Genomic DNA, 24,489 nt, shown 5'->3' on the forward strand with positions numbered 1-24,489 from the left:
AATCCCACTAACAGAATATCTTCCTTCTCAGCACGGTTGTCTGTCACCGAATCTCAACTAGACGGCATCCTTACAAAGTTGTGGGAGGTGGAGGAAGTTATAGTGAAGCCTGGTAAGGAATCCAGCATGGTGTGTGAAAGTAACTATCAGCAAACCACCACAATTGATAAAAAAGGGGGGTATGATGTTATTTTGACCTTTAAAGAACCTAACAAAATAATCCTAGGAAGTTCAAGGTCCAGTTTTTTATTATTGTTGAACGTTGATGCACTAAGAGCAGTACAAACAAGTGGCCAAAACGACACCAAGCACGTGCTTGTTACGCGCGGGCCCATTTTTATTTCGGACAAATACGATTCGCGAGGAAAGTACGTAGAACAAATAAAGACAGTATTTGTGGGCCTCTATGGCTGCTTTATCGGTGTTTTCGTTCCCTGTTATGCCAATGTGGCTGGGGATCCAAATTAGTATAATTTTAGGGAAGTGGTTAGAAACCAGGTTTCTGATGGTTGCGGGATATTAGGAATGGTTATTGGGGTTGGTGAGGGACTTTGGTGCAGAGAGAGAGTGTGAGCAGATAGCATGTTTGCCTGATATTTTTAAGCTCGCTAGAGAGAACAGATGAGTAGTGGGGAAGGAGTGTTGTTTTGATTGTATTGGTTTCGCTGGTTACACTATAGCTGATTCTACCGTTGGCCGTAGAGCCGTCGGTGTAAAGGAATTGGTGGTTGGGCAGAGTGTTCTTTAGAGATTGAAAGAGTTGTTTATATATTGTGGGAGATGTGCTGATCTTGTTGTAGTTGGATAATGTTGTGTTAGTAGCTTTGTTAATAATTTCCATGTCGTATTTTTTATTGTAGTTGTTTTTGATTGGTGCAAAGGGAAGGTGGAGTTGCTTATAAATGTTAATTATTCTGTATATTGTACTGGGATATTTGAATTTCTTTTTGGAGGTTTTAGTAAGTTTTTTAAGGGGGGTGTCAAAAGAGTGTATAAGTTTTTTTGAAAGTTTGCCTGTTAAAAGTTTTGTTCTGTGTTCTATTGTGATTATATTGGCTTCTATAAGTAAGTTGTTAGTTGGTGTTGTCCTAAATGCACCTAGCGCTGATCTGATTGCTGAGTTAAGGGAAGTTTTAATACGGTTAATTAGGTGTTTGGGTGCGTTTCCGTAAATGGGCAGACAGTAATCTATTTTTGATATGAGGATGGATTTTACAATATGGATTAGCGAGGAAGTGTTGGTAGTGTATTTTAGAGAGGAAAGGTGTTTAATGATGTTCAGGGGCTTGCATAGTTTGGTTTTTAATTTGTTTATGTGGGTGGACCAGTTGTATCTATTGTTTATCGTGATACCTAGGATTGTTGTGTTGTTAGTTTCTGGGATATTAACTGAGGAACCAATTAAATGATATAGGTTTTTATAATTATTAGAAAGAACGCGAAATGGCTCGTGTTGGCTAAAATTAGATGGATATCGTGGCAAGAATCTAGGAGAACACCTAAATCGTTTACTGAGTATATTCGGTCCAGGGATATGTTCTGAAGAGAAAAACTCATGAACGTTGGCATACCTATATTAAAAGCCATAACGTTGCATTTAAGATAGTTTAAATTCAAAAGGTTGTACTGACACCATTCCTGGAATCTATTAATGTCTGCCAGCAAGCAGAAATCAGCCTCATTATTTTTATATAATAAACAAAGCTTAACATCATCAGCATATATTAGTACAAGAGAGTGAGTTACGATAGAGGGAAGATCATTTATAAACAGAGAACAGCAAAGGGCCTAAGTGACTGCACCAAGGCACTCAAGATGTCAAGTTGATCATCTTGGAAACAGCGTTTTTGAATAAAACCCTCTTAGATCTACCATTCAAATAACTTCAAATCCAAGTTAACAGATTATTCGAAAATCAAAGCTTACAGAGTCAAAGGCTTTACTAAAATCTGTATATATAACGTCTGTCTGCTATTTTTGGTTAAATCCATCTATTACAAAAGATGTCTATTCGAGCAGGTTAGCGGTGGTCGATCTTCGCTTAACAAAACCATCTTGACACGGAGATATCAAAGAGCAGCACAAATGTTGCAAATGAGAGCTAATAATGCGTTCAAATGTTTAAAGAATTGCTGACAATTTGGAGATTCCTCTATAGCTCTGAACATTCACCTTCGCACCCTTTTTGTGAAGTGGAATAATAAAAGAATCTTTCCAGATAGTAGGAAAAACAGATGTTGAGATAGACAAATGAAAAAGTTGAAGAATGGGTTTACAAATAGTTCGGGCACAAAACTTAAGCACACACCCAGGGAGTCCATCTGGCCCCGGAGAATAGGTTGGCGTTATAGTTTCTAAATCACTTAAGTTAGAACTTTCGGTGATTACAGGAGAAAAACTACAAGTTGCCCTGTTTAAGTGATTAGGGTAGCTAGAATTAGACCAAGAATCAGAACTATAAGTAGATTGAAAGAATTCAGCAAATAAATCTGCAATTTTGGGATCCGTAGATCCCTCAAAAGAGTTTAATCGAACTGATGATGGCAATGCTGAAGAGTTTCGCTTAGCATTGACAAAGTTATAAAACTGCTTCGGATCCTTTGAAAATTTAAATTTACATCGTTTCAAATACATGAATTAGCAATGACTGTTAAGTACATTAAAATTAGTACGAGCCACCACATATCTTGAAAAATCGGATGGCCTACCCGACTTTTTGTACTTTTTATAGAGGTTTGGTTTAAGGTTTCTAAGACTGCAACTCATTGTTAAACCAAGGAGGCCTGTCTAACTTAGGAAGAAAACTATCAGGATCGCATTCACAGAAAAGAGTTTAGGACACTATAAAAAAGTTCCGTAGCACTTTCAATATCCAAGCAATTATATAAATTTGTCCAGTTATATTGTGAAATCATATTGTTTAGTTTATTAAAGTCACATTTACGAAAGCATCTACATTTAGTGGGAGAAAGTAAAGGAGAGAGCCACAATTAATTGCTTCCTATATGGAACAACTGAGAGGCTCTTTCTTCCGCCACCAGCAATCTGAACATCGTTCGTCTGATTATCGAGACTAGGGACTCCTATGGAGCTAACTGCACCTGTAGGCACAGAAAGCTGAGTAGTGTTTGACCCCTTCGGCTGACTAGCAGAAACAGGAACTCCTCCAGAGCTTTTGGTACCTATGGGTACTGCTGGCAGTGAAGCTTTAGGCTCCCCAGCGCCAATGGATGCCAACATAGCTGCCGTTACCGATCGGGTAAAAATATTTGAAGCTAAGTTGGGATTTGGAACTGATGCCTTTACTTCAAGAGATTTTAAAGGAGCGGTCTTTTTGCGTTTAGGTGACCCTACTGACATTTTTTTAATATCAAGGTCCGCCTTAAACTCTTTGAAATCAGCAACTACGCTCATAAGTTTATCAAACAGTTTCATAAAACGATCACTGGTCAGCGCAACATAGCCATCCAAATTACGGTCTATTTCAACGCTTGAGGCACAAGTCCACGAAAAACAAACACGCAGATCAATATAGTCTTTTACTCTACCAACAAGTCCAGTACATTTCGGATGTATGACTATGTTGCAGAGAGGACAGTAAATAAAATCGTTATTAGGTGACGATCCAAACTGACAATCTTTTTTTTAACAAAAAAGAGCCGTTTTTTAAAGTATTTTAATTTAAGAAAAAAAAGTTATTTATAAACCCAAAAAACAAAAGAATTATAAATACCTCCCTTAATTTGACACTGGGTTCAAACAATAAAAATGTAGACACACAAGAACACAAAAGTATAAGAGCGCGTAGAGACTGCGAGACTGCAAGAGACTCGAGTCGTGTTTAACGCCTCCAATAAATCGTCAGGCGCGTACAGCTTATATGACGTTCTTCATACAGGTCTGGTACTGCAATCTGATTAGACCACCCAGATCCTCAAAGGGCGTGTGTTTAAATTCGTCTTCAATTCTGACATCACCAAGATGTATCGGAAGATTCTCGGCCATTCCGATCATACACGTTTCCAAAGAATACTGTTCCGCGATACACTGTCACTTTCGGCGTTTACTTCAACAACTGGCCCAGGATGTACGCACCAATATCCTTTGGCAAATGACATAATTTCCAACTTTATGTATGTCGATGATGTTCTAGCTGGCAACCACACGCAGCAGTCCGCTTTTCAGCCATCAAAGAGTTTCGCGGTGCCCTCGAGTGCAGGCTTTCCACTGTGCTAGTGGACCTTAAACGAGAAGAAACTTTTACAAGGTATTCCAAAAGAACACTTGATTAGTGCCGACTTTCTGGAGTTGGAAGACGCCAGAATGGCAAAAACTCTGGGAATCCATTGGCACGCGACATCTGATAGTTTCCTCTTTTTTCCGATGGATACTTCTCTCCAAAAAATTACACTAAACGAGAGGTTTTATTCCAGATAGCCAAACTGTTTGATCCAGCAGGATGGTTATCGCCATTCATTGTTCGGGCATAAATGTTCATGCAGGATATTTGGCTGCGGAAGTTAAGCTGGGACCAGCCTCTTCCGACTGATCTCGTCACAAAGTGACGTGACTTTCTTAACTGGTATCCAACCCTGCATCGCAGAGCGCCTTTGGTGCTGCCATCTTTGTTCGCGTCGAAAGCAGTTCTCTCCGAATGTCCTCCTACTCAGTACGATACATATTATTGACAGACTCCACGATAGTACTTGCATGGCTAGGTAAGCCACATGCACTTCGACTACATTCGTTGCCAACAGAGTCGCGAGAACTGATCAACTCGCTAACAGGGAACAGTAGTTTCATGTTAAATCGGATGATAACCCAGCTGATCTGGCAAGCAGAAGCGTCTCAGTCCATGAGCTCAAGGACAGCAACTTCAGGTGGCACGGGCCTGAGTGGTTGCTTCACAACCAGGAGCAGTGGCCCCTCAATTCGTCGGTCCAGCTCGAAACAGAGCTCGAACAACGCCCAATAAGATTTAACATCGTCATAGCACCCCCGAAAACAGACATTTTGGAGCGTTTTTCAGCATTCGAGAGGGCTTTATGCGTTCTCGCTTACGTATTCCGGTTTGCAAGAATGTGTCGCAAGCAAGATGGCAACGTAAAGGCAGAGCTCACTGCCGCAGAGTTGTCTGACGTCCAAGAAGGCTGATTGTGCTCACTCAGCTTAATATTCCTGTCTGCAGCACGATCTCCAATTTAAACAATTTTGTCGACTGCCACGGTGTCTTAAGAGCAAACGGGCGTTTACGAGCGTCGGAGATGCTAAGCTATGATGAGAAACATTCAATCATCATTCCGACAAGGTGCCTTTTAGCAAAACTTTTGGTGCTCTTTACCCATTGCATATCCTTGCACGGGGGTATTCAATTGATGATCCGACTAATTCTCTCCAAGTTTTGGATCCTTAATCTGAGGAATCTTGTAAAAGACACCATTCATTCTTGTCGAGTGTGTACCATTCTCAAACATAAACTGCAAACTCATCTGATGGGAGACTTGCCCTGTGCAAGATCTACATTTTCCAGGCCATTTGCCCACACGGGCATTGATTTTGCGGGACCAAAAAAAAACCATGTCTGTCGGGGGTGTAAGATAATAAAGGGGTATGTCTGCGTTTTTGTGTGTTTTAGTACCCGAGCTATCCTTCTAGAAGCTACATCAGACTTGACCATTGAGAATTTTCTGGCAGCTTGCTCGGGTTTCTCCGCACGACTTGGCTGTCCGCACCACATACATTCTGACAACGGAAAAACGTTTGTTGGAGCCTCTACCTCCTTATCCACGGACTTCATTGAAGCCACGTGGTCTTTGATCCTGTCCAAGTACAGACCCCAAAATGCGACCTGGCACTTCAACCCTCCTGGCGCGCCTCATATGTGAAGGCTATGGGAGGACGGTGTCAAAAGCTTTGAAACACACCTCTACAATCAGATGGCTGGCGAAAGTACACATTTGAAGAGTTAGCTACCCTCCTATCGAAAAGCTCGAGGCCTATTTCTCCAATGTCTGAAGACCACACTGATCTTGTAGCTTTCAGCCCCGGCCACTTCTTAGTCGGTGGGCCTCTCCTTTCCGTGACTGAGCCCGAGATGGCAGCGGCTAAAGGCCCTGCATCAGCAATTTTGCTTGCGTTGGAAAGAAGAGAACTTAAAGGAGCTCCATAACAGGACTAAAATGGAAAACTTACCACCAAATGAATGGCGTCTTGGGCGGATCCAACTTGTGTGCCAAGGCGCGGATGGAAAGTTTCGAGTGCAGATGTTCTTACCGCACGTGGCATCATCCGACGACCAATCGCGAAGATGATCCGCCTTCCGATGGATGCCTTCAACTCCGAGTGATTCTGCTTTTCTTTTTTTTCAGAATTAGAGACTATCAGACAGTCTTTCTAGTCCTAAGTTCATGACATCCTGGGTCGTTAGTCCTCACACATGTCACAGTACGATGACACATACGCAACATCCATAACCTTTGTGTACTTGCTCCCACAGATTGGTAACGATGGCACCAACCACAACCCAGCACGCTCGGTCACGCATAACCAACGGTTTCAGGTGCCGCGTTTGCCGAGGAAAGGAAATGCCAACGGTTCCTCCGGCTCCCGACTCTGAAGCGGCTCCGCGCGGTCCTTATAAACCAATGCTGTGCGAACTGCCTTGCTCACGAGCATTCGGGCCAACCCTGCCGCAGTAATGCCAAGTACCACGTCTGCAGTGGAAATCACCACACCTTCTAGCAATTCCAAGAGCCCACATCGCCACGCTCGTCGCGACCCCAAGACCGACATCAGCAGCAAAGAGCGTCGTCGATGACGTCGCTTCGCGCATCATCACCGAAGGAGATATCCCCGACCCGAAGCCCTGCTACGGGCCCATCGTGCGCCGCTATCCTGCAGTGCACAAGTGTGAGCATCTTGTTAACAACGTCCATTTTGGTTGTGTCTGATAAATATCCTGGATCCTTGCTGCCCCGTGAGTCGCATTCACGCATCCTTGGCAAAGGCTTTCAACTTTTCCGTCACCCGCGTGGGCGATGAGCGGGCTTGCACCACCGAATTCCACTTTAATTCGTCTAATATGACCCGAAAACTGGTAATGCTGGTTGATGACCAGTTGCAGACCCGAACTCCGGCCAAGCCCCTGGATCCGAAGGTCTGGGATGGCTTTCCAGACATCACTTTGGCTGATGATAGATGGTTCCACCCTTCCTTAGTGTCGGCTGTTTTGGGAGCTGACGTATACGCGGAATTAATTCTGCCGGGTATCCGCCCGAGTCAAAACGGATTGCCCATAGCGCAAAGCTCAGCCTTGGGGTGGCTCCTTTCGGGCACTCGCTCCCTTTCCTGATAAACAAAGCTTACGCCATGTTAGATCAATCGAGAATAAGAAGTGAAACACCAAGTAAGGAAACTCAACCCCTCTGTTTTTATTTCTTCGGGAAAAGCTTTGACCATTTTTGGCACGGACCTTCCCCATTAGAGATAAAGCTTAATATTTCTCCAACAACTATAGATTGTAAACTTAATTTTAAATAATTGACCAAATACTTAGATTAATACCGCAGATTTATTATAAAAAACTCTCAGAAATTCCTAATTTGAAGAATTTTGAAATATTTTGTATAACATGTTCATGAAATTACTTGTTTCTGCTAATTGGTAAATTTTAAAATAATGTATTATTTGTTCACGCCAGAAGGATGTTTAATTTCTGGAGGCAGTGTCGAGCGGCAGTTTTCTCCAGATGTCTACATTTGACCCAAGCACGTTGCGTAAAAAAATCCCAAAGTACCTCCGTGTTTTTCGTTCTTAGGACTTCAACCAGTTTCAGCGATCAAGCCACCCAACATTTTGATACATCGAGCCGGAGCTTTGTCCAGATAAGTAAAGCTTTCCAGTCGTATTAATTGCCGGTCTGCAGTCAGCCACTTGAAAACACAATTCGTTTGACTTTTTGAAGGATTTGTCCAAAATCCAAGTCCAATTAAATCCGACAACGGCAATTATAAATTATTTCGTAATTTTTCGTCGTTTTACCTTTCCTATTATTCGTTTTTTTATTGCCTATTATCCGATGCTCTTTTGGGTGTATATTAATGTACGACAAAAGTCATTGCATTTGGCCGTACATACATACATTGTTAAATCCATACATACATATATAAAGCCGAAGAAAAAAATCCGAAGCATCAGAAATATGGTGCAAGGATACAGTGAGAACTAATTAATTTCCATTGTTCTGCCAATTCTTCTATTCTCGGAATCTTTCGGCTGTTATCGACAATCGTCGGAGCATCAAGTTTGGGCCAAAAACAAAAGTCATTGCATTTGGCCGTACATACATACATTGTTAAATCCATACATACATACATATATAAAGCCGAAGAAAATAATCCGAAGCATCAGAAATATTGTGGAAGTATATGCCCAGCATACAGTGAGAACTAATTTATTTCCATTGTACTGCCAATTAGGTCCCCAAAAATATATTTTCAGTGCATATCCGCTGCGCGAATATTCGAAGGAGGAGGCATTGCCGCCTGTTGCCGCGCCGATCTTTCGGCTGTTATCGACAAAAAAAAAAAAAATATGAACAACAAAACAGAGCCTGACACTCTCAAAAAGTCGACAAGAACGACGACAAGAAGAGCAAGATCACAGCTCCGATTACCCTAGTCCCTGTGACGTCGACCCCTGTAAAGGCCAGCGAACAACGCAGCCGGCTAAGCCCAGCTCACCCCAACGACAAGCCCTAGCATCCCACCAGCGTAGGTGTGGCTAACCAGCTACTAAAACCTGAGGGGATCGCGAAAGCCGGTCTCGTGGTGAGTACCAGGGCAAAGGAGTTCAAGAGGATACCACCTAACCAGGCAGGACCTCTTGAACGCAAGAAGGCTTTTACGATCCTCAAACGGCTGGCCACCAACCCGATACGAGAGGATCAAGCGTCAAAACTGGATTACATAAAAATCCAAGAGGACATAGCCTGGGCAAAGGCGGTAATCCAAGACTTCGACATCGCTATGACCACCAGCAACAGCAACGAAAGAGAGAGTTCGATGGAGACAGCTTAACCAGCGAGCAAAAAGGACAGAGTAACCAACCGCGGCACATGGTCGAGATCCTTTGCTGAAGTAGTAAAGGATCGGAAGATCATTGGAGTCATCGACCAGAGCGACGAAGGCGGAAGGATCCCAAGGAACCAATGTGGTTTGGTTAGACGGGCCCTTGCGTCAGTGGCCTTAAAAGTGCTGGACGAGAGCCCAGGTCCGCCACCCGATTGCACAGATGCAGGGTGGTACCAAGGCAACGTTAAGTTGATCGCCTGTAAAGACGAGAGATCGGCAGCACTCTACAAGGCTGCAATTAACAAGGTCGGCGAGGTCTACCCCGGGGCCAAGCTGGCAGTTTGCGAGGCCGCAGACATTCCGTCTCGACTGAGAGCGAGGGTGTGGCTGCCGTCGGAACCTTCGGAACCAGAGGCTATACTCAGCCTACTGACCAGGTTCAACCCGAAACTTCCAACAGAGGGTTGGAAGGCGGTCAAGGTGAAGAAAACCAAGAGCGTCACCATGAACGTGGTTATCCTCTTGAACAAGGCCTGCTTTGAACCCCCCGCAGCCCAACAAAACCGTGTTAACTATGGGTTCGATAAGGTGCAACTGCGCATCTATGACACGGATAACAAGGATAACACGTGCGTCGTACGAACCCCCGAGCGACGACGAATTGGAGCATGAGGAGGCCCCCCCTTACCGGCTACGTGTCAACCGACTCAGAGCTGACAGAGAGCCTGAAACAGCTGTGCACTCAGGACACAACCCGACCAGGGCGCACTGTTCTCCAGGACATAGCGGAGGAAGCGGAGGGTACCCAGCCCGACCACGGTCCCAAAGGTTGTGCAGTTTCTGCAAATTAACTTGCACCACAGCAAGGCAGCATCCGCTGCCCTCCTCACCCGCCTGGCAACAGGCAACATAGACGTAGTCCTCATTCAAGAGCCATGGATTGTTGGTAACAACATCTGTGGCTTATCAACCCCCCTATACAAGCTATTTTACACCAAGGACAAGGGTAAACACAGAACCTGCATTCTTACAAAGACACACTCTAATACATTTCTTATTCCACAGTTTAGCGAAGGCGACCTCACCACGGTCAGACTGGAGCTAAACGAACACACTCATCACACCATAGCATCATTCTATCTTGCTCACGACTACGAAGGGCCACTACCAAACACCACTACACAACAACTCATACGCACTCACTCATCTAAGGAACTCATCCTGGGTGGGGACACTAACTCACACCACACACAATGGGGAAGTACAAACACCAACGAAAGGGGTGAGTTACTCTAAGACTATCTCCTTCAATTAAATCTATTCATCTGTAACAGGGGTAATGACCCAACTTTCATCACTAGAAATAGGAGGGAAGTACTCTTATATCTGATCCCCTACTTAACCAGCTAGAAGCGTGGAAGGTGGGGATCGAACACTCATTCTCAGACCACCGATACATAGAATTTACAATAACTCTAGACTGTCCTCCCGCCGAGGACATTACTAATCTAAGATTAACCAACTGGGGATACTACAAACATCTCCACAACAGGAACCTACAGGCTCCACCGACGCACGTACGAAACGGTCAAGAATAAGATAACCTAGTTAACACCTTTACTGATATCTGCGGCGAGTCCTTAAAAAGGGCTTGCCCAAGCAGAACAGTCAAATCAAAGCACAAACCCCCATGGTGGAACGCAACCCTGGCGAACCTCAAAAGAGAGTGTAGAACTTACTTTAATAGAGCTAAATACAACAAGAGCGAATCTTCCTGGAACTTATACCATACAAAACTAGGTCTATACAAAAAGGAAATAAGAATATCAAAACGAAGAGCTTGGGCTTACTTCTGCAGTAGCATAGAGTCTACTGCGGAGGCATCCAGACTCAGAAGAATTCTAGCTAAAGCTCCAGCAACCATTGGCTATCTTAAAACCAATGCTGACAGCTGGATGGAAAACAGTCAGGAAAACCTTGAGCTACTGTTAGACACCCACTTCCCTAAGAACACCCATGTAGTGGAGGACCTCCACATAGAGGAGAATTTAGACGACCAGAGTATTGACAACATTTCAAACCCTGGCCGCATTCAGTGGGCTGTCAACTCTTTTAAGCCCTTCAAATCACCTGGCCCAGATGGGTTCTTCCCGGCCCAGCTACAACGGACACTAGATATGTCCCTTCCCTGGCTGACAGCCATCTCCCACGGCTGCCTTGCTCTAAACCATATTCCAACAAGGTGGCTGGAAGTAAGGGTAATTTTTAAACCAAAAGCCGGCAAACCCTCCCACACCAACCCAAAGGACTTCCGCCCGATTCGTCTCTCTTCCTTCTTGTTGAAGACCCTGGAAAGGCTAATTGATACCCATATCAGACTTACCATCGACCAAAGCCTACTCTCTGACGCGCAGCATGCGTACCGTAAGAGTAGATCAACAGATACCGCCCTCCACTCTCTAGTGTACAGTACAGAGAGAGGTTTCACCAATAAGGAATACTCTCTTGCAGCGTTTCTAGACATAGAAGGCGCCTCTAACAACGTCACCCCAACGGCGATTACTTGTGCTCTGACTGAACTGGGCATTGAGCGGCCCATAGTGGGACTCATACACACCATGCTAGCCAGCAGAGTAGTGTACTCCACTATGGGATCGGCCCACTCGACCAGGAACGTCAGTAGAGGAACCCCACAAGGGGGCGTATTCTCACCTCTTCTGTGGGTTCTAGTGGTCAACAAACTGCTGTCACTTCTAGAAGAGGCGGGCACAAAAGTGGTAGCCTACGCTGATGACGTGGTTATCCTACTGCAGGGCAAATTCCCGCAAACCCTTTGCAATCTAATGCAGACAGCCCTATCCACCCTCTCCCGGTGAACGACTGGCTGTGGACTGGGAGTTAACCCAGAAAAGACCGAACTAGTTCTCTTTACAAGGAAGTATAAGGTACCAATTCTAGTTCCCCCAAAACTACACCAAACGCGCCTAACCTTTAGCAACCAAGCAAAGTACCTAGGTGTCATCCTTGACAAAAAGCTTCTCTGGACAGATAACATCCTAGATCGCACACGCAAAGCGGCCATAGCCCTCTTCGCTTATAAAAAAGCCATAGGGAGGAAGTGGGGTTTCTCCCCCATGATAGTTCACTGGCTATATACTGCAATAGTCAGGCCCATTCTCCTCTACGGATACATCGTTTGGTGGCCTTCTCTAGAGAAGAACTGCAACCTCCGGATCCTTCACAAGATCCAAAGAAGCGCAGAGCTCTGCATCAGTGGGGCGCTTCGCACTACCGCCACTGAGGCCCTAAACACAATTCTCGATCTCCAACCCCTGGACCTACTTGCCAAAAGCTGGGCATCTGCAACAGCGCTGAGGCTCCTTGAAGCAGCGGCATGGACAACAGGCTCCACGGGTCACTCCAATATCCTTTCAAAACATACATCCTGACCGCGCAGTACAGACTACGTTCCACCCATAGTCATCTTCGAAAGAAGATACAAGATCTTCATACCCACCCGTACAGGCTGGGACAACCTCCCACACCAATTCGAAAACGCTGTCAACATATACACAGACGGCTCCAAGGTTAACTGGTGGGGGAGTCTTCTCCCCCGAACTAGGCATAAAAGTGTCGTTCCGCCAGACCACCCACAATTCAGGAAGCCATGACCCACCTGGACTCGTCAGTACATCATGATATAGATATTTTCATCTTCTCGGATAGTCAAGCAGCCCTCATGGCCCTCGACTCCTACACAATGAACTCAAAAACAATCTCTGAATGCCGCAAATCTCCTAACGAGATGGCCACTCATCTGAGAATTAACCTCATCTTGGTGCCTGGACACCGCAATATTGAGGGCAACTGCATAGCAGACGAGCTAGCAAGACAGGGGACAACAGCCGATATCCTTCGCAATAAGGACACGGTGGGTATGCCCATGGCAAGCTCCATCTCAGGCAGAGACTGTACACACTTTCCAACAACCGTTGGAACTCAATCGTAACGTGCCACAATTCTAGACTCACATGGCCAAACTACAACTCGAAAAGAACAAAAACTCTCCTACAATGTACCAGGGTGGACATCACCACTCTCCTAAATGCCCTTACGGGCCACTGCCTTCTAGGGACTCATGCGCTCAGGCTGGGACTCAGTTACCACGACTTCTGCCGCAGCTGCAAACAGATAGGCGAAGAGGAGTGCATGGAACACCTCCTATGCTTTTGCCCAGCGCATAACCTAAAGCGCTTTCAAACCCTAGGTAGCTACACACTTCCGAAAACTCTTATGTTTCCTAAGAAGAGCAAAATACTTCGCGAAAGCAAATTACCCATGAGTTTAGGAAAAAAGGATCTAATCAGAGATCATGTGGTATCACAAGAGGAACAATGTGGCTTAAGTGTGGGGTTTAGGATCTAATCTCCAACCACTCCTACCTAACCTTACCTAACCTAACTGTGTGTCGCTGTAAATAAAAACTTGTAGTGCGTGTATTTTCAAAATAAGAAATATGAAAATAGTAAATACTACATATTTAAGACCGGACGACTTCGCTTGAAAGTGCGTTCCTCATGCCGCACCGCGCAGCTTCTCCTCGCAACGCGCCGCCACAGTGTGCGCGCACCTTAAGTCCTCGCCGCTACCGCAACTCAGCGCAGCCGTCCTCCACCGTCAGCGGCGCCAACTGAGTCAACACCCGAAGCCTCCCCGAATAATATACTTTATTTGTTTATAACAGTATAACAGCAACAATATAACAGCTTAGCAACAATATTTACTTTATCATTTCTGGACTTGTTGAAATGATATTGAGCCTTGCCGCTTGCCTTAAATAGTAGTGACAGTAGTTATTTGGCTTCCACCACTTCATGGGATCAAAGTAATCCGTACATAATGTTATGTTTTTGACTTTATCATCAGCGGTATCGTTCGCAAAAGTGCGCACAAAGTCTGCAAACCTATCACTGCTTCTTGACGTGGTTCTCGAAACATGCCAAATAGTGCCTTTCCGGTATAGCCATCAGAGCCTTCTTCGATTTTTGTTATCTTCTCAATCGTCCCAAGACGCGGTCACCGGAGTGGTCTCTGTGCTTAGCGAATAGCCAGAAGTCACACGGAAACAAATCAATCGAATACGGAGTTTGCGGAACGATATTCGCCGAACTTGTGGCGAAACGGTCACGAAGAACGAGTGAAATGTGACAGGGTGTCGATCTAGCCATGCTTGCGTGTTCGTATGAACGATGAGATTTCGGAAACTTTAAACCTATAAAGGCCAGAGAGTTGGGATTTGGCATGCAGATTCTTGAGCTTCTTGCGCAGCCTAAGTTTGTTTCAGCAGTGTAAGCGGCCACTCTAATTTCCATAACGCTAAAACCCGTTTAGCGATCACATTTTTAATGCCTGGAAAAATGTTAATAATTACACGACAAAAATTGTTCAACTCGGGCAATTCTCTAAAAAGTTATAAGCAAATATAGTGTCCAATCTTGAGAACAGTCGCTTTGCTACTTATATACTTATCTCTATCTCCATCGTACTCCCTGATTGCTCCCAGTTGATAGTTGATGGCATTGACTGTAGTGTTCTCTTTTGTTTTTAGTTAAAAAATTATTACTCGGATATCTCGGAAGCAATCAAAGATAGAGAATTGTGATTTAAGATTTAGATTCCGTAGCCTTATACACAGCTAACGCCCACATTACGCCCAAACATGTGGCGCCCACAATTTATAACATATGCTAAATAAAAAATTTTAACTGAAATGAATTAGTCTTGTCAATACCTATCGGTTGATGCAAAAAAAAGTTTGGCACGCCCACTCTAACGCCTATAACGCCTTAATCTGTATACATACATACATATCTCCATTTCCCTTTGGACCCTCTCGCTGAGTAGCGGGTATCTGGTAATCGAGGTACTCGACTATAGCGTTCTTCCTTGTCTTAAAGTATATATATTTTTAATCAGGATCACTAGTCGTGTTGATCCATTTATGTCCGTCTGTCCGTGTTAGCGCGGTGCTCTCGGAAACTATAAGAACTAGAAAGTGGAGATTTCGTACATATTAGTTATTATTTTTATTTATTCCTTAAATTCGTACGCAGCGCAAGTGTGTTACGTGAATGTCTCGTCCACTCTAACGTCCACAAGCCGCTTAAAAGCGTGGCTTGTACATTTTTAAGACTAGAAAACAATGAGAACTGAAATGTATTCTTCTAAATATAGAGCTTAAGGTACAACCTGAAAATGATATCAAATTATCTTGATCTTTACGCGATTTTTGATTGAAAATATGCAATATATAAATATAATATATTAAAAAAATTTTCCCGACTAAAAAGTACCAACATAATTCAGATTTTAATTAAAAATGATGAGTGACATACCCTTTTGAAATTAGCGCTTATATGACAGCTTTAAGATAAAGTTGATTTGATTTTATTTTCTAAAGTCAAGTTTAATTAAAAAAGTAAGTTATTCATTTATATTTGTGTACCCGTTACTCGTAGAGTAAAAGGGTAAACTAGAGTCGTCGGAAAGTATGTAACAGGCATATGGAAGCGTTTCCGACCCCATAAAGTAAATATATTCTTGATCAGGATACTAGCCGAGTCGATCTAGCCATGTCCGTCTGTCCGTATGAACGCTGAAATCACGAAAACTATAAGAGCTAGAGTGTTGGGACTTGACAAGCCGAAATACTTAAATACCATGCTAAATACCATACAAACCATCAGTCATATATAGTCTGTAGGAAACTAGAAGTTTCTTTAATGCCTATTCAGCATAGCCACCATAGTCACCAGCGCACTGCAGCGTTGTAAGAATGTACGCAATTGCATTGTCAGCATATTTCCCCCCAGTGCGCAAAAGCCTTGTCGACCAGACTTAAGTTAAAAACAAGCAGATATAATAGAGACGGAAACAAAGACAAGTGTTCGAATATTAAATAAAGAATTTCAACAACTGAAACTACATATGTAATGATTAACAAACAAAGAGTTTTGACTACTAAATCTATATGGCGAACTTCTGAATCTACATGGGGAACTATTAAACATACAATTGCCTTTTACAATACCAATTCAAAAGTTGGTTGCCATGGGGCTATGCTGATTCAAGGCAGGCTTTTTCGCCCCACTGAAAATTCTTTTGATGTAAATTTTATTTTATTTGTAAATATATATCTATAGTTAACTTAAAGAAGTTAAATTGTTTAGCTGAGTAACTGGTATCACTGCGGACGGCAGTGCACTCAGTGACGAAGCGCACCACGAGGGTGTGCCCAGGCGGCTACTATATATACACGAAGAAATGAAAGTCTACTGTAATCGTCCGGTTGTATCGAGTGATATATCAATCGAATGTTATTGCAAAAACTAAAAGAATTACATACCAAGTTTTTAAAAAAAAGATTTGGCTTGGGAGAAAGAGCGGTGAATATGTTAAAGTGAAAATTTAGAAATTTGATCTTTTGGGGCCGGTATGGAAAAATACCGCCCGCTATTAACCTACTTGTATTTTCACATAAAATAATCGTCGAAGTTGAGGTGTCAAACTATCAAAATCGGATGCTCCGTTCAAAACAAGATTTTAGGGATCTTCTCAAAATTAAAATTTTATTTTGCTTGCCAGCTTGACAGTTTGTCCCAAAACGTTATTTTAGAGTCCTGAAAATTCTAGACAATGTTAAACAGCTCAATATAAAAAACGTTAGTTCAACAACTTTTGGAAAAGCTAGCTAGTTTGGCGATAAAAAAGCTATAAAGAGCTACATTTTGTACAGCCGTAACTTTTGAACTACTAAAGCTACAGGCTTGTGCTATATGTCGCCAAAAACTTAATTTGAAATACCACCGTTTAAAAATTATGGGCAAAAGTTGTTTTATTTTAGCTTTTTATCTGATTTCTCAAACTCGGCTGTAAAAATTTTTAATTCAATTATTATATTATATATACTATTTTAAATTAAATTTTTAGGTGTATACCCCTTTAAGATTTCTCAACTTTTGATTGTAAAAAGTAACATTGTTGTAAAAGTCTCGTTTCGTAGTTAACCAACAAAAACGGCCAAATTTACTTGTACAGAATACCTAACACTGCCTGCGCACTGACACTTTTATGTGCATATGGAAACTCTGTTTGAAGGTCCTGAAAACAACTTAATATGAGAATCTTTTGTTTTACCACTTTTGGAAAAACACGTTAATGTGGCAGAAAAGCAGCTATAAATAGCTATATTTAATTAACCTTGAAAAGTACTAAAGCTACAGGCTTGTGCTATATATCGTAAAAAGGAATTTCGAAATACTTTGCAAACAATTCGAAACAACTTTTAATCCTTCTCTGCGTAAAAAACTTCTAACGAAAACTTAAAGGCACTCTTTTAAAACATCACTGTGGACGGCAGTCCACTTTATGACGAAGCCCATTGCATCACTGCTGTGATGGTCCGATCATAACTAGTGGTACAACAATTAAAAGATATTTCTAAGCCTAAAAGGATTGCATACAAAGACTGTTACAATTTTAACTCGTTTGGGAAAAATTAAGAAAATTGAAGCTGTATGACGATGAATTATGTGATTAAAAAGTCTTCTCATATCGAAAAAATCACCTCTGAAGATAAAGTGAGGATCGCACCTTCAGCAAACAAAAGTTCTGATATCAGCTTCTGTGACGAAAATGTATTATACGATCTACTAAATAAATACAATTACTTAACTTGTTTACTTTCGGCACGCTGCTATTCAATATGCTTGGGTATAGCTGTACGACTTTGATAAAGGTGTTTTTGTTTGATACTATAATAGTCAAGGAACTCGACTATAGCGTTCTGTCTTCTTTTCTTTTAATTTGTTCGAACTTTTGATCTTTAATTCAATAGACTTGTTATTTTTTAAGATTTTTTTATATTTATGGCATTTTATTATTTTTCTTTCCAGTTTCTACAATTCCATTACTACTTAAGGACTTCCTGTTACTACCTTCGTCTTTCCTTTCCGCGACATGACCTTTTTGCTGAACGTGACTGCATCTTTCTTGGCCCTTTGGGCAACCATGAGGGCAACCATTACTACGACCATGAACAGTAGTTGGACCAGCCTACAGAATTTATAAAAAGTACAAGTTAACTAAGTTAACCGAGCGGCGGCAATGACCGTTCGTTCGACAGCTCGCTCCGGCCAAAACTGCTGACACAGCGTCTGGCCGGATGCCCATGCATAGCCGGCAAACACAGCATATTTGCGTGGCCGCTGTGATTCCAATTTTTGTTAGCTTTAAATTCAGTTTCATTTTGATTTCAATAAAGAACAGACATGCTTAAATGTAACTCCGACCACCGTCGTTAATTCACTTATCTTTTGGAACACTTACTGAGTCTCTAGGCCAGTAGTGAAAGGAAGACAGTCATCTTCCCAACGTAATCTTCGTAACTCATCAGTTTCGACGAGGAGCTAAACACCAGCAAACCGGCTATTCACGCGGAGGACTAGAAGTTGTCCACCGCCTCTGTAACACAGGACAGCAGCGTGGGACCAGCAACCGACGTGCTACGGGACAGCAGCGGGGCACCAGCAGTCGATCCACCAAACTTACTAGTTGGCGCTCAACGTAAAATACAGATTGCAATAAATTTAGGGAATCATGTAAGTGAGCATTTTCATTCACACATGCCCTCTATCTGCATTAATTTTATAAAAAAATCAAATACACTGCCAGAAAAATTTCTGCAGTTCCATTATTGACATCTCACATTAATTTCGTAAATTTACTCTCATTAATTGATTGACATTTACAATTCTTTTATAATAAATTTAAAATAAAATTTTTTAAATCTTATATAATAAATATATTTTAACTAAATATATTATTAATGGTGACATATTGACAATATTACCAAATATTATTGCGTATTGTTTGCATACTTTTTTCTATTTTTTGCAAATAGATAAACCAATATTTTAGTGCAGTCATAAAGAAAAAACAAACTTTAAATATCCCGACCGAATATCTCGTATTCTCAGCGTTAGCTTCGCAGTCTTGTTGGTTTTATTGTCTCCCCACCCCACATCCGCGAACCCGATACGGTCGCGCATGCATTTGTGTGGCAATTGTTGTTTTTCATTTTCTCGGTTTGCCATAGCGGAGGCTCAGTACCCGCGCACCCCTCACCTTGTCTCTGCCTGGCAAGGCAACAACTCAGTCTGAACAGCCCCCATCCATCGTGGGCAAAGCGGCGACTCAGCCCCCGCGTCCCCCTCGACAGGCCAGCTGCCTGCACAAGCATACAGCTTGACCATGCTTTAACTCTTCAGGGCGATTTTGTAATTCCAGACCCTCATGAACAATCCGTTTCAGCAGTATAGGAACAAACAAATCTCCAGCGGCTCTGATTCTGAGACCAAAGGCCCAGCCAGAACTTCTACACCGAAACGTGTACACGCTAATATGCCCTCAGCTGTAAACATGACTTTTAGTTTGGAACAAATGACAGTCACCATACAGGCTGCAGTTGCCCATGCCGTTGAAGAGGCAACCCTGGAGAGCCAGCGTAGGGAAAACGAACTACGCCAAGCCATACAGCAGCTGACCGCCCAGGTTAATGCGGTACAAATCGCTCCCGCCCAAGCGGAAGCCCCTCAGATTAAAGCCTACGAGCCCATAGATATTAAAAATAATGTTAAATGTGATGAGCCCCTGGACGCCGTTAAGTGCCTGCCCGAATTTACGGGAGCACAGGATGCATACGTCTCTTGGCGACAAGCGGCAGTAGCCGCATATTATATTTTTAGAAATTATGTGGATAGCTCCCGACATTATCAGGCAGTTATTATTATTAGTCAGTGCTGTCTTCGTTCGGCACTGTGTTGAATTTCGATGCTATCATAAATCGGCTCGATTTTACAAAAAACAAGGAAGGACGCTATAGTCGAGTACCTCGACTATCAGATACCCGTTACTCAAAGGGAAATGGAGATATGCAAGCAGCAAAGCGAGTTTAAAGTGCGCCACCTACCGGCGGTAGACAGATTTTAGCGTTATGGGCGTTAGAGTGGGCGTGGCAAATTTGTTTTTGGATCAATCGATAGGTATTGACGACACCAATACATTTCAGTTAAAATTTTGTATCTAGCATGCAAATTGTGGGCGTCACAGGTTTTCGCGGTTTGTGGGCGTTTAAGTGGGCGTGGTCAGGTTTTTTAGGTCAATCGACAGGTATTAATGAGAACAATACATTTCAGTTAAAATTTTCTATCTAGCATCAAAACTGTAGGAGTTACGGTTTTGGGGGGTTTGTGGGCGTTAGAGTGGGCGTGGCAGTCTACTGAAACAAACTTGCGCTGCGTAAGAAGCTCAGGAATCTGTACGCCAAATCTCAATAGCCTAGCTCTCATAGTTTCCGAGATCTCAGCGTTCATCCGGGCAGACAGACGGACAGACGGACAGACGGACATGGCTAGATCGACTCAGCTAGTGATCCTGATCAAGAATATATATACTTTATGGGGTCGGAAACGCTTCCTTCTGCCTGTTACATACTTTCTGACGAATCTAGTATACCCTTTTACTCTACGAGTAACGGGTATAAAAACTGACCTTGCTCACCAACAAGGTCACAATGTCGTACGAATTGTCGGCGGCAAAAGTTTTATGCGACAAATTCCGGGATGATGCACTCCGTGTATTTATTTCGGGACTTAGGCGCAACCTCACAGATGTCCTCTTCTCGGCAAAGCCGAAGGACATGCCAACGGCTCTGGCTCTAGCTCAAGAGGTGGAAGCAAACCACGAGAGGTACACGTTTGCATCGTCGTTTGCAAAGAGTCAGGAGGATAGGGATAGGAAAACAAATCCAAAGACGCAAGAACGCCAGCAAACATCCCAACAGGCATACACGCAAGTAAGTGCTGGGAAAAGTCCACACTTTACTAAACAGCATACGGCACAAGTGCACTCTGCTCCACGCGGTGATGGGCACCGTGGAGGCACTCCGGAACCCATGGAAGTGGATCCATCACTGTCTAGAATGTTGAAACCATCACAGGCCCCGGCATACCAGAATAGGAAGCCGGCGGCGTCTGACAAAACGCACCAAAACGCACAAAAAAGGCAAAGGGTAAATCACATTGCCCAGAACGCTGACAAAACTGGTGATACATACACCACAGTGGCCTCTAGCGCGGCTCAAAAAATTGATGAATACGCCATCACAGAATATGATTCGGATGCCATCAATTTTTTAGGGGTAGATCCCTGCTACCCGTCCTCAGACGAAGAGTAGCGGGGGCTTCCATGAAATTCCTTATAGACACGGGCGCTTCTAAAAACTTTATTAGACCTTACAAGGGGCTAAAAGGCGTCCGTCCAGTAGAAGCCCCTTTCAATATTCATTCAATCCATGGCACAACACAAATAACACAGAAATGCCTTGTCTCAATTTTCGATATAAAAGCAACGTTCTTTATTCTATCGGACCTATCAACGTTCGATGGGATAATCGGCCTCGACCTGTTAACACAGGCTGGGGCATCGCTTTGCTTAAAATCTGGGAGTCTTAAATGGGGCACGGAAGTCAAAGAAATTTCCTTTCATACCTGTGCTGATGTCAATTTTACTAACGTAGATTGCTCTGACGCACCCCCGGTAATCAAAGATGCCTTTATAAAAATGCTTAAAAGCAGAAAAAGGGCATTTGCGGACCCCAATGAGGCATTACCGTATAACACTTCGGTAGTAGCCACAATAAGAACAGTAGATGAAGAACCTATTTATGCAAAACTGTATCCGTACCCCATGGGGGCGGCCGATTTTGTTAACAAAGAAATCCAAAATCTATTGGACAACGGCATAATCCAGAAATCCGTGTCTCCATACAACAACCCAATATGGGTAGTGGACAAAAAGGGCACTGATGAAATGGGCAACAAAAACATGCGACTGGTAATTGACTTTCGCAAGCTAAATGAAAGAACGGTATCCGACAAGTACCCCATGCCAAATATCTCCATGATATTGGGAAACCTAGGCAAGGCCAAATATTTTACAACATTGGTCCTTAAGTCAGGATACCACCAGATCATGCTCGCAGAGCGTGATCGCGAAAAAACTTCCTTTTCGGTAAACGGAGGGAAATATGAATTTCGCAGACTCCCTTTTGGTCTGAAAAATGCTGCCACCATTTTTCAAAGGACAATCGACGACATCTTGCGAGAGCAAATCGGCAAATTTTGCTACGTATACGTGGATGATGTGATTATTTTCTCTGAAAATGAAGAATCACATGTCACACATGTAGATTGGGTTTTAAAGAACCTCTACGAAGCAAACATGAGGGTGTCTGTAGAAAAATCACGCTTCTTTAAAAAGAGCGTAGGCTTTTTGGGATTCATAGTCACCAGCAATGGTGCAACAACTGATCTAGAGAAGGTCAAAGCCATTAAAGACTTCCCGGAACCAAAATCCGTGTTTGAAGTCAGATCGTTCCTTGGCCTGGCAAGCTACTACAGATGTTTCATAAAGGATTTTGCGGCAATAGCAAGACCCATTTCGGACATCATGAAAGGGGAAAATGAAACGGTTAGTAGACATAGGTCGCGGAACATTTCGGTCCAGTTCTCTGGGGCGTAGCAACAAGCGTTTCAGAAGCTGCGAAATATCTTGGCATCTGAGGACGTCATGCTAAGATACCCTGATTATAAAAAAGCATTTGATCTAACGACAGATGCATCAGCCTATGGCATTGGCGCGGTATTGTCCCAAGAGGGTCGCCCTATCACGATGATCTCAAGGACATTGAAGGACAGGGAAATAAATTATGCTACAAATGAAAGGGAATTGTTAGCTATTATTTGGGCATTAGCCAAATTACGACACTATCTGTACGCAGTAAAAGACATAAATATCTTTACTGATCATCAGCCCTTAACCTTTGCGGTCTCGGAGTCGAATCCGAACGCTAAAATCAAGAGGTGGAAGGCTCGCATTGATGAGTCAGGTGCGCGTATTTTTTATAAGCCTGGCAAAGAGAACTTGGTCGCGGACGCGCTGTCCAGACAACAACTCAATGCCATGGAAGAGCAGGAAGCTGAATCATGCATAGCCACGATACACAGCGAACTCTCCCTGACCCACACCATTGATTCTACGGACAAACCGCTGAATTGCTTCCAGAACCAATTGGTTCTCGAAGGGGCGCGCTCCCCATCGAAACGCAGCTTCATACTGTTTGGGAACAAAAGGCGTCACTTAGTTAGCTTCTCGTGCAAAGAATCATTGCTCAGAGAAATCGCAGATATTATCGTTCCTAATGGCGTAAACGCCATCCATTGTGACCTACACACGTTGGCCATGGTACAGGACCAGCTGGTGCGACAATTTCCAGCAACAAAATTTTGGTACTGCAAAAATCAAGTAACAGACATCTTCTCAGTTGCTGAGAGGCGGGAATTTATCACAGCTGAGCATAATAGGGCCCATAGATCGGCCCAGGAGAATGTGAAGCAATTGCTCTCCGAGTACTACTTCCCGAAGATGGCAAAATTGGCCAGCGAAATCGTCTCAAACTGTAAGACATGCGCGAGAGCCAAATATAACAGACATCCAAAAAAAACAGGAACTCGGCGAAACGTCAGTCCCATCGCAGGTGGGGGAAATGCTGCACATAGACATTTTCTCTACAGACAAGAAATACTTCCTCACATGCATTAACAAGTTTTCAAAATTTGCAACGGTCCAACCGATTCTCTCTAGAACAATAGAAGATCTCAAACCGGCCCTATTACAACTCTTGAACGTTTTCCCCAAAACTAAAGTCATCTATTGCGACAATGAACCGTCATTGAATTCGCACACTATTTTGACCATGCTGGAAAACCACTTCGGCGTTAGCGTCTCGAATGCGCCGCCCCTCCACAGCGTCTCGAACGGACAAGTGGAACGCTTCCACAGCACTCTGGTGGAACTTGCCAGATGCCTCAAAATCGACAAAGGCATCAGCGACACTGTAGAGTTGATTTTACTGGCCACGGCAAAATACAACAAATCTATCCATTCGGTCATCGGTAAGAGGCCCGCCGACGTGGTAGTCACTCAATCGAATGACCCACAGTGCGATATAGGGGGTAGAATAAGGCATGCCCAGGACAAGCTAAGAAGCAGGGAAAATGCCTCCCGGCAAAACAGAATATTCAATGCCGGCGACAAAGTCCTAGTAAAATCAAACAGGAGACTAGGAAACAAGCTTTCGCCGTTATGCGAAGAAAAAACGGTGGAAGCGGACATCGGGACCACAGTCCTCATTAAGGGGTGGATGGTCCACAAAGACAAACTTAGGTAGGCCAAGCATAACCATGTTATCACTCGCCTGATAATTTTTCATTTTTCATTACTTTTATCCCTAGCCACT

General features: G+C 43.3%; 1 protein-coding gene across 1 annotated transcript in view; it reads right to left on the minus strand.

The window, feature by feature from the left end:
* Positions 1 to 15,024: 15,024 nt before the first annotated feature.
* LOC139354007 (uncharacterized) overlaps positions 15,025 to 24,489 on the minus strand; it is a 978,888-nt gene continuing 969,423 nt past the window's right edge. Inside the window, exon 9 of the mRNA XM_070998212.1 lies at positions 15,025 to 15,119. Coding sequence (XP_070854313.1) covers positions 15,040 to 15,119 — 80 coding nt within the window. The 3' untranslated portion in view covers positions 15,025 to 15,039. The remainder of the gene's footprint in view (positions 15,120 to 24,489) is intronic.

This window comes from Drosophila suzukii (assembly GCF_043229965.1).
Source record: "Drosophila suzukii chromosome 2 unlocalized genomic scaffold, CBGP_Dsuzu_IsoJpt1.0 scf_2c, whole genome shotgun sequence".
In the NCBI taxonomy this organism is placed as follows: Eukaryota; Metazoa; Arthropoda; class Insecta; order Diptera; family Drosophilidae; genus Drosophila; species Drosophila suzukii.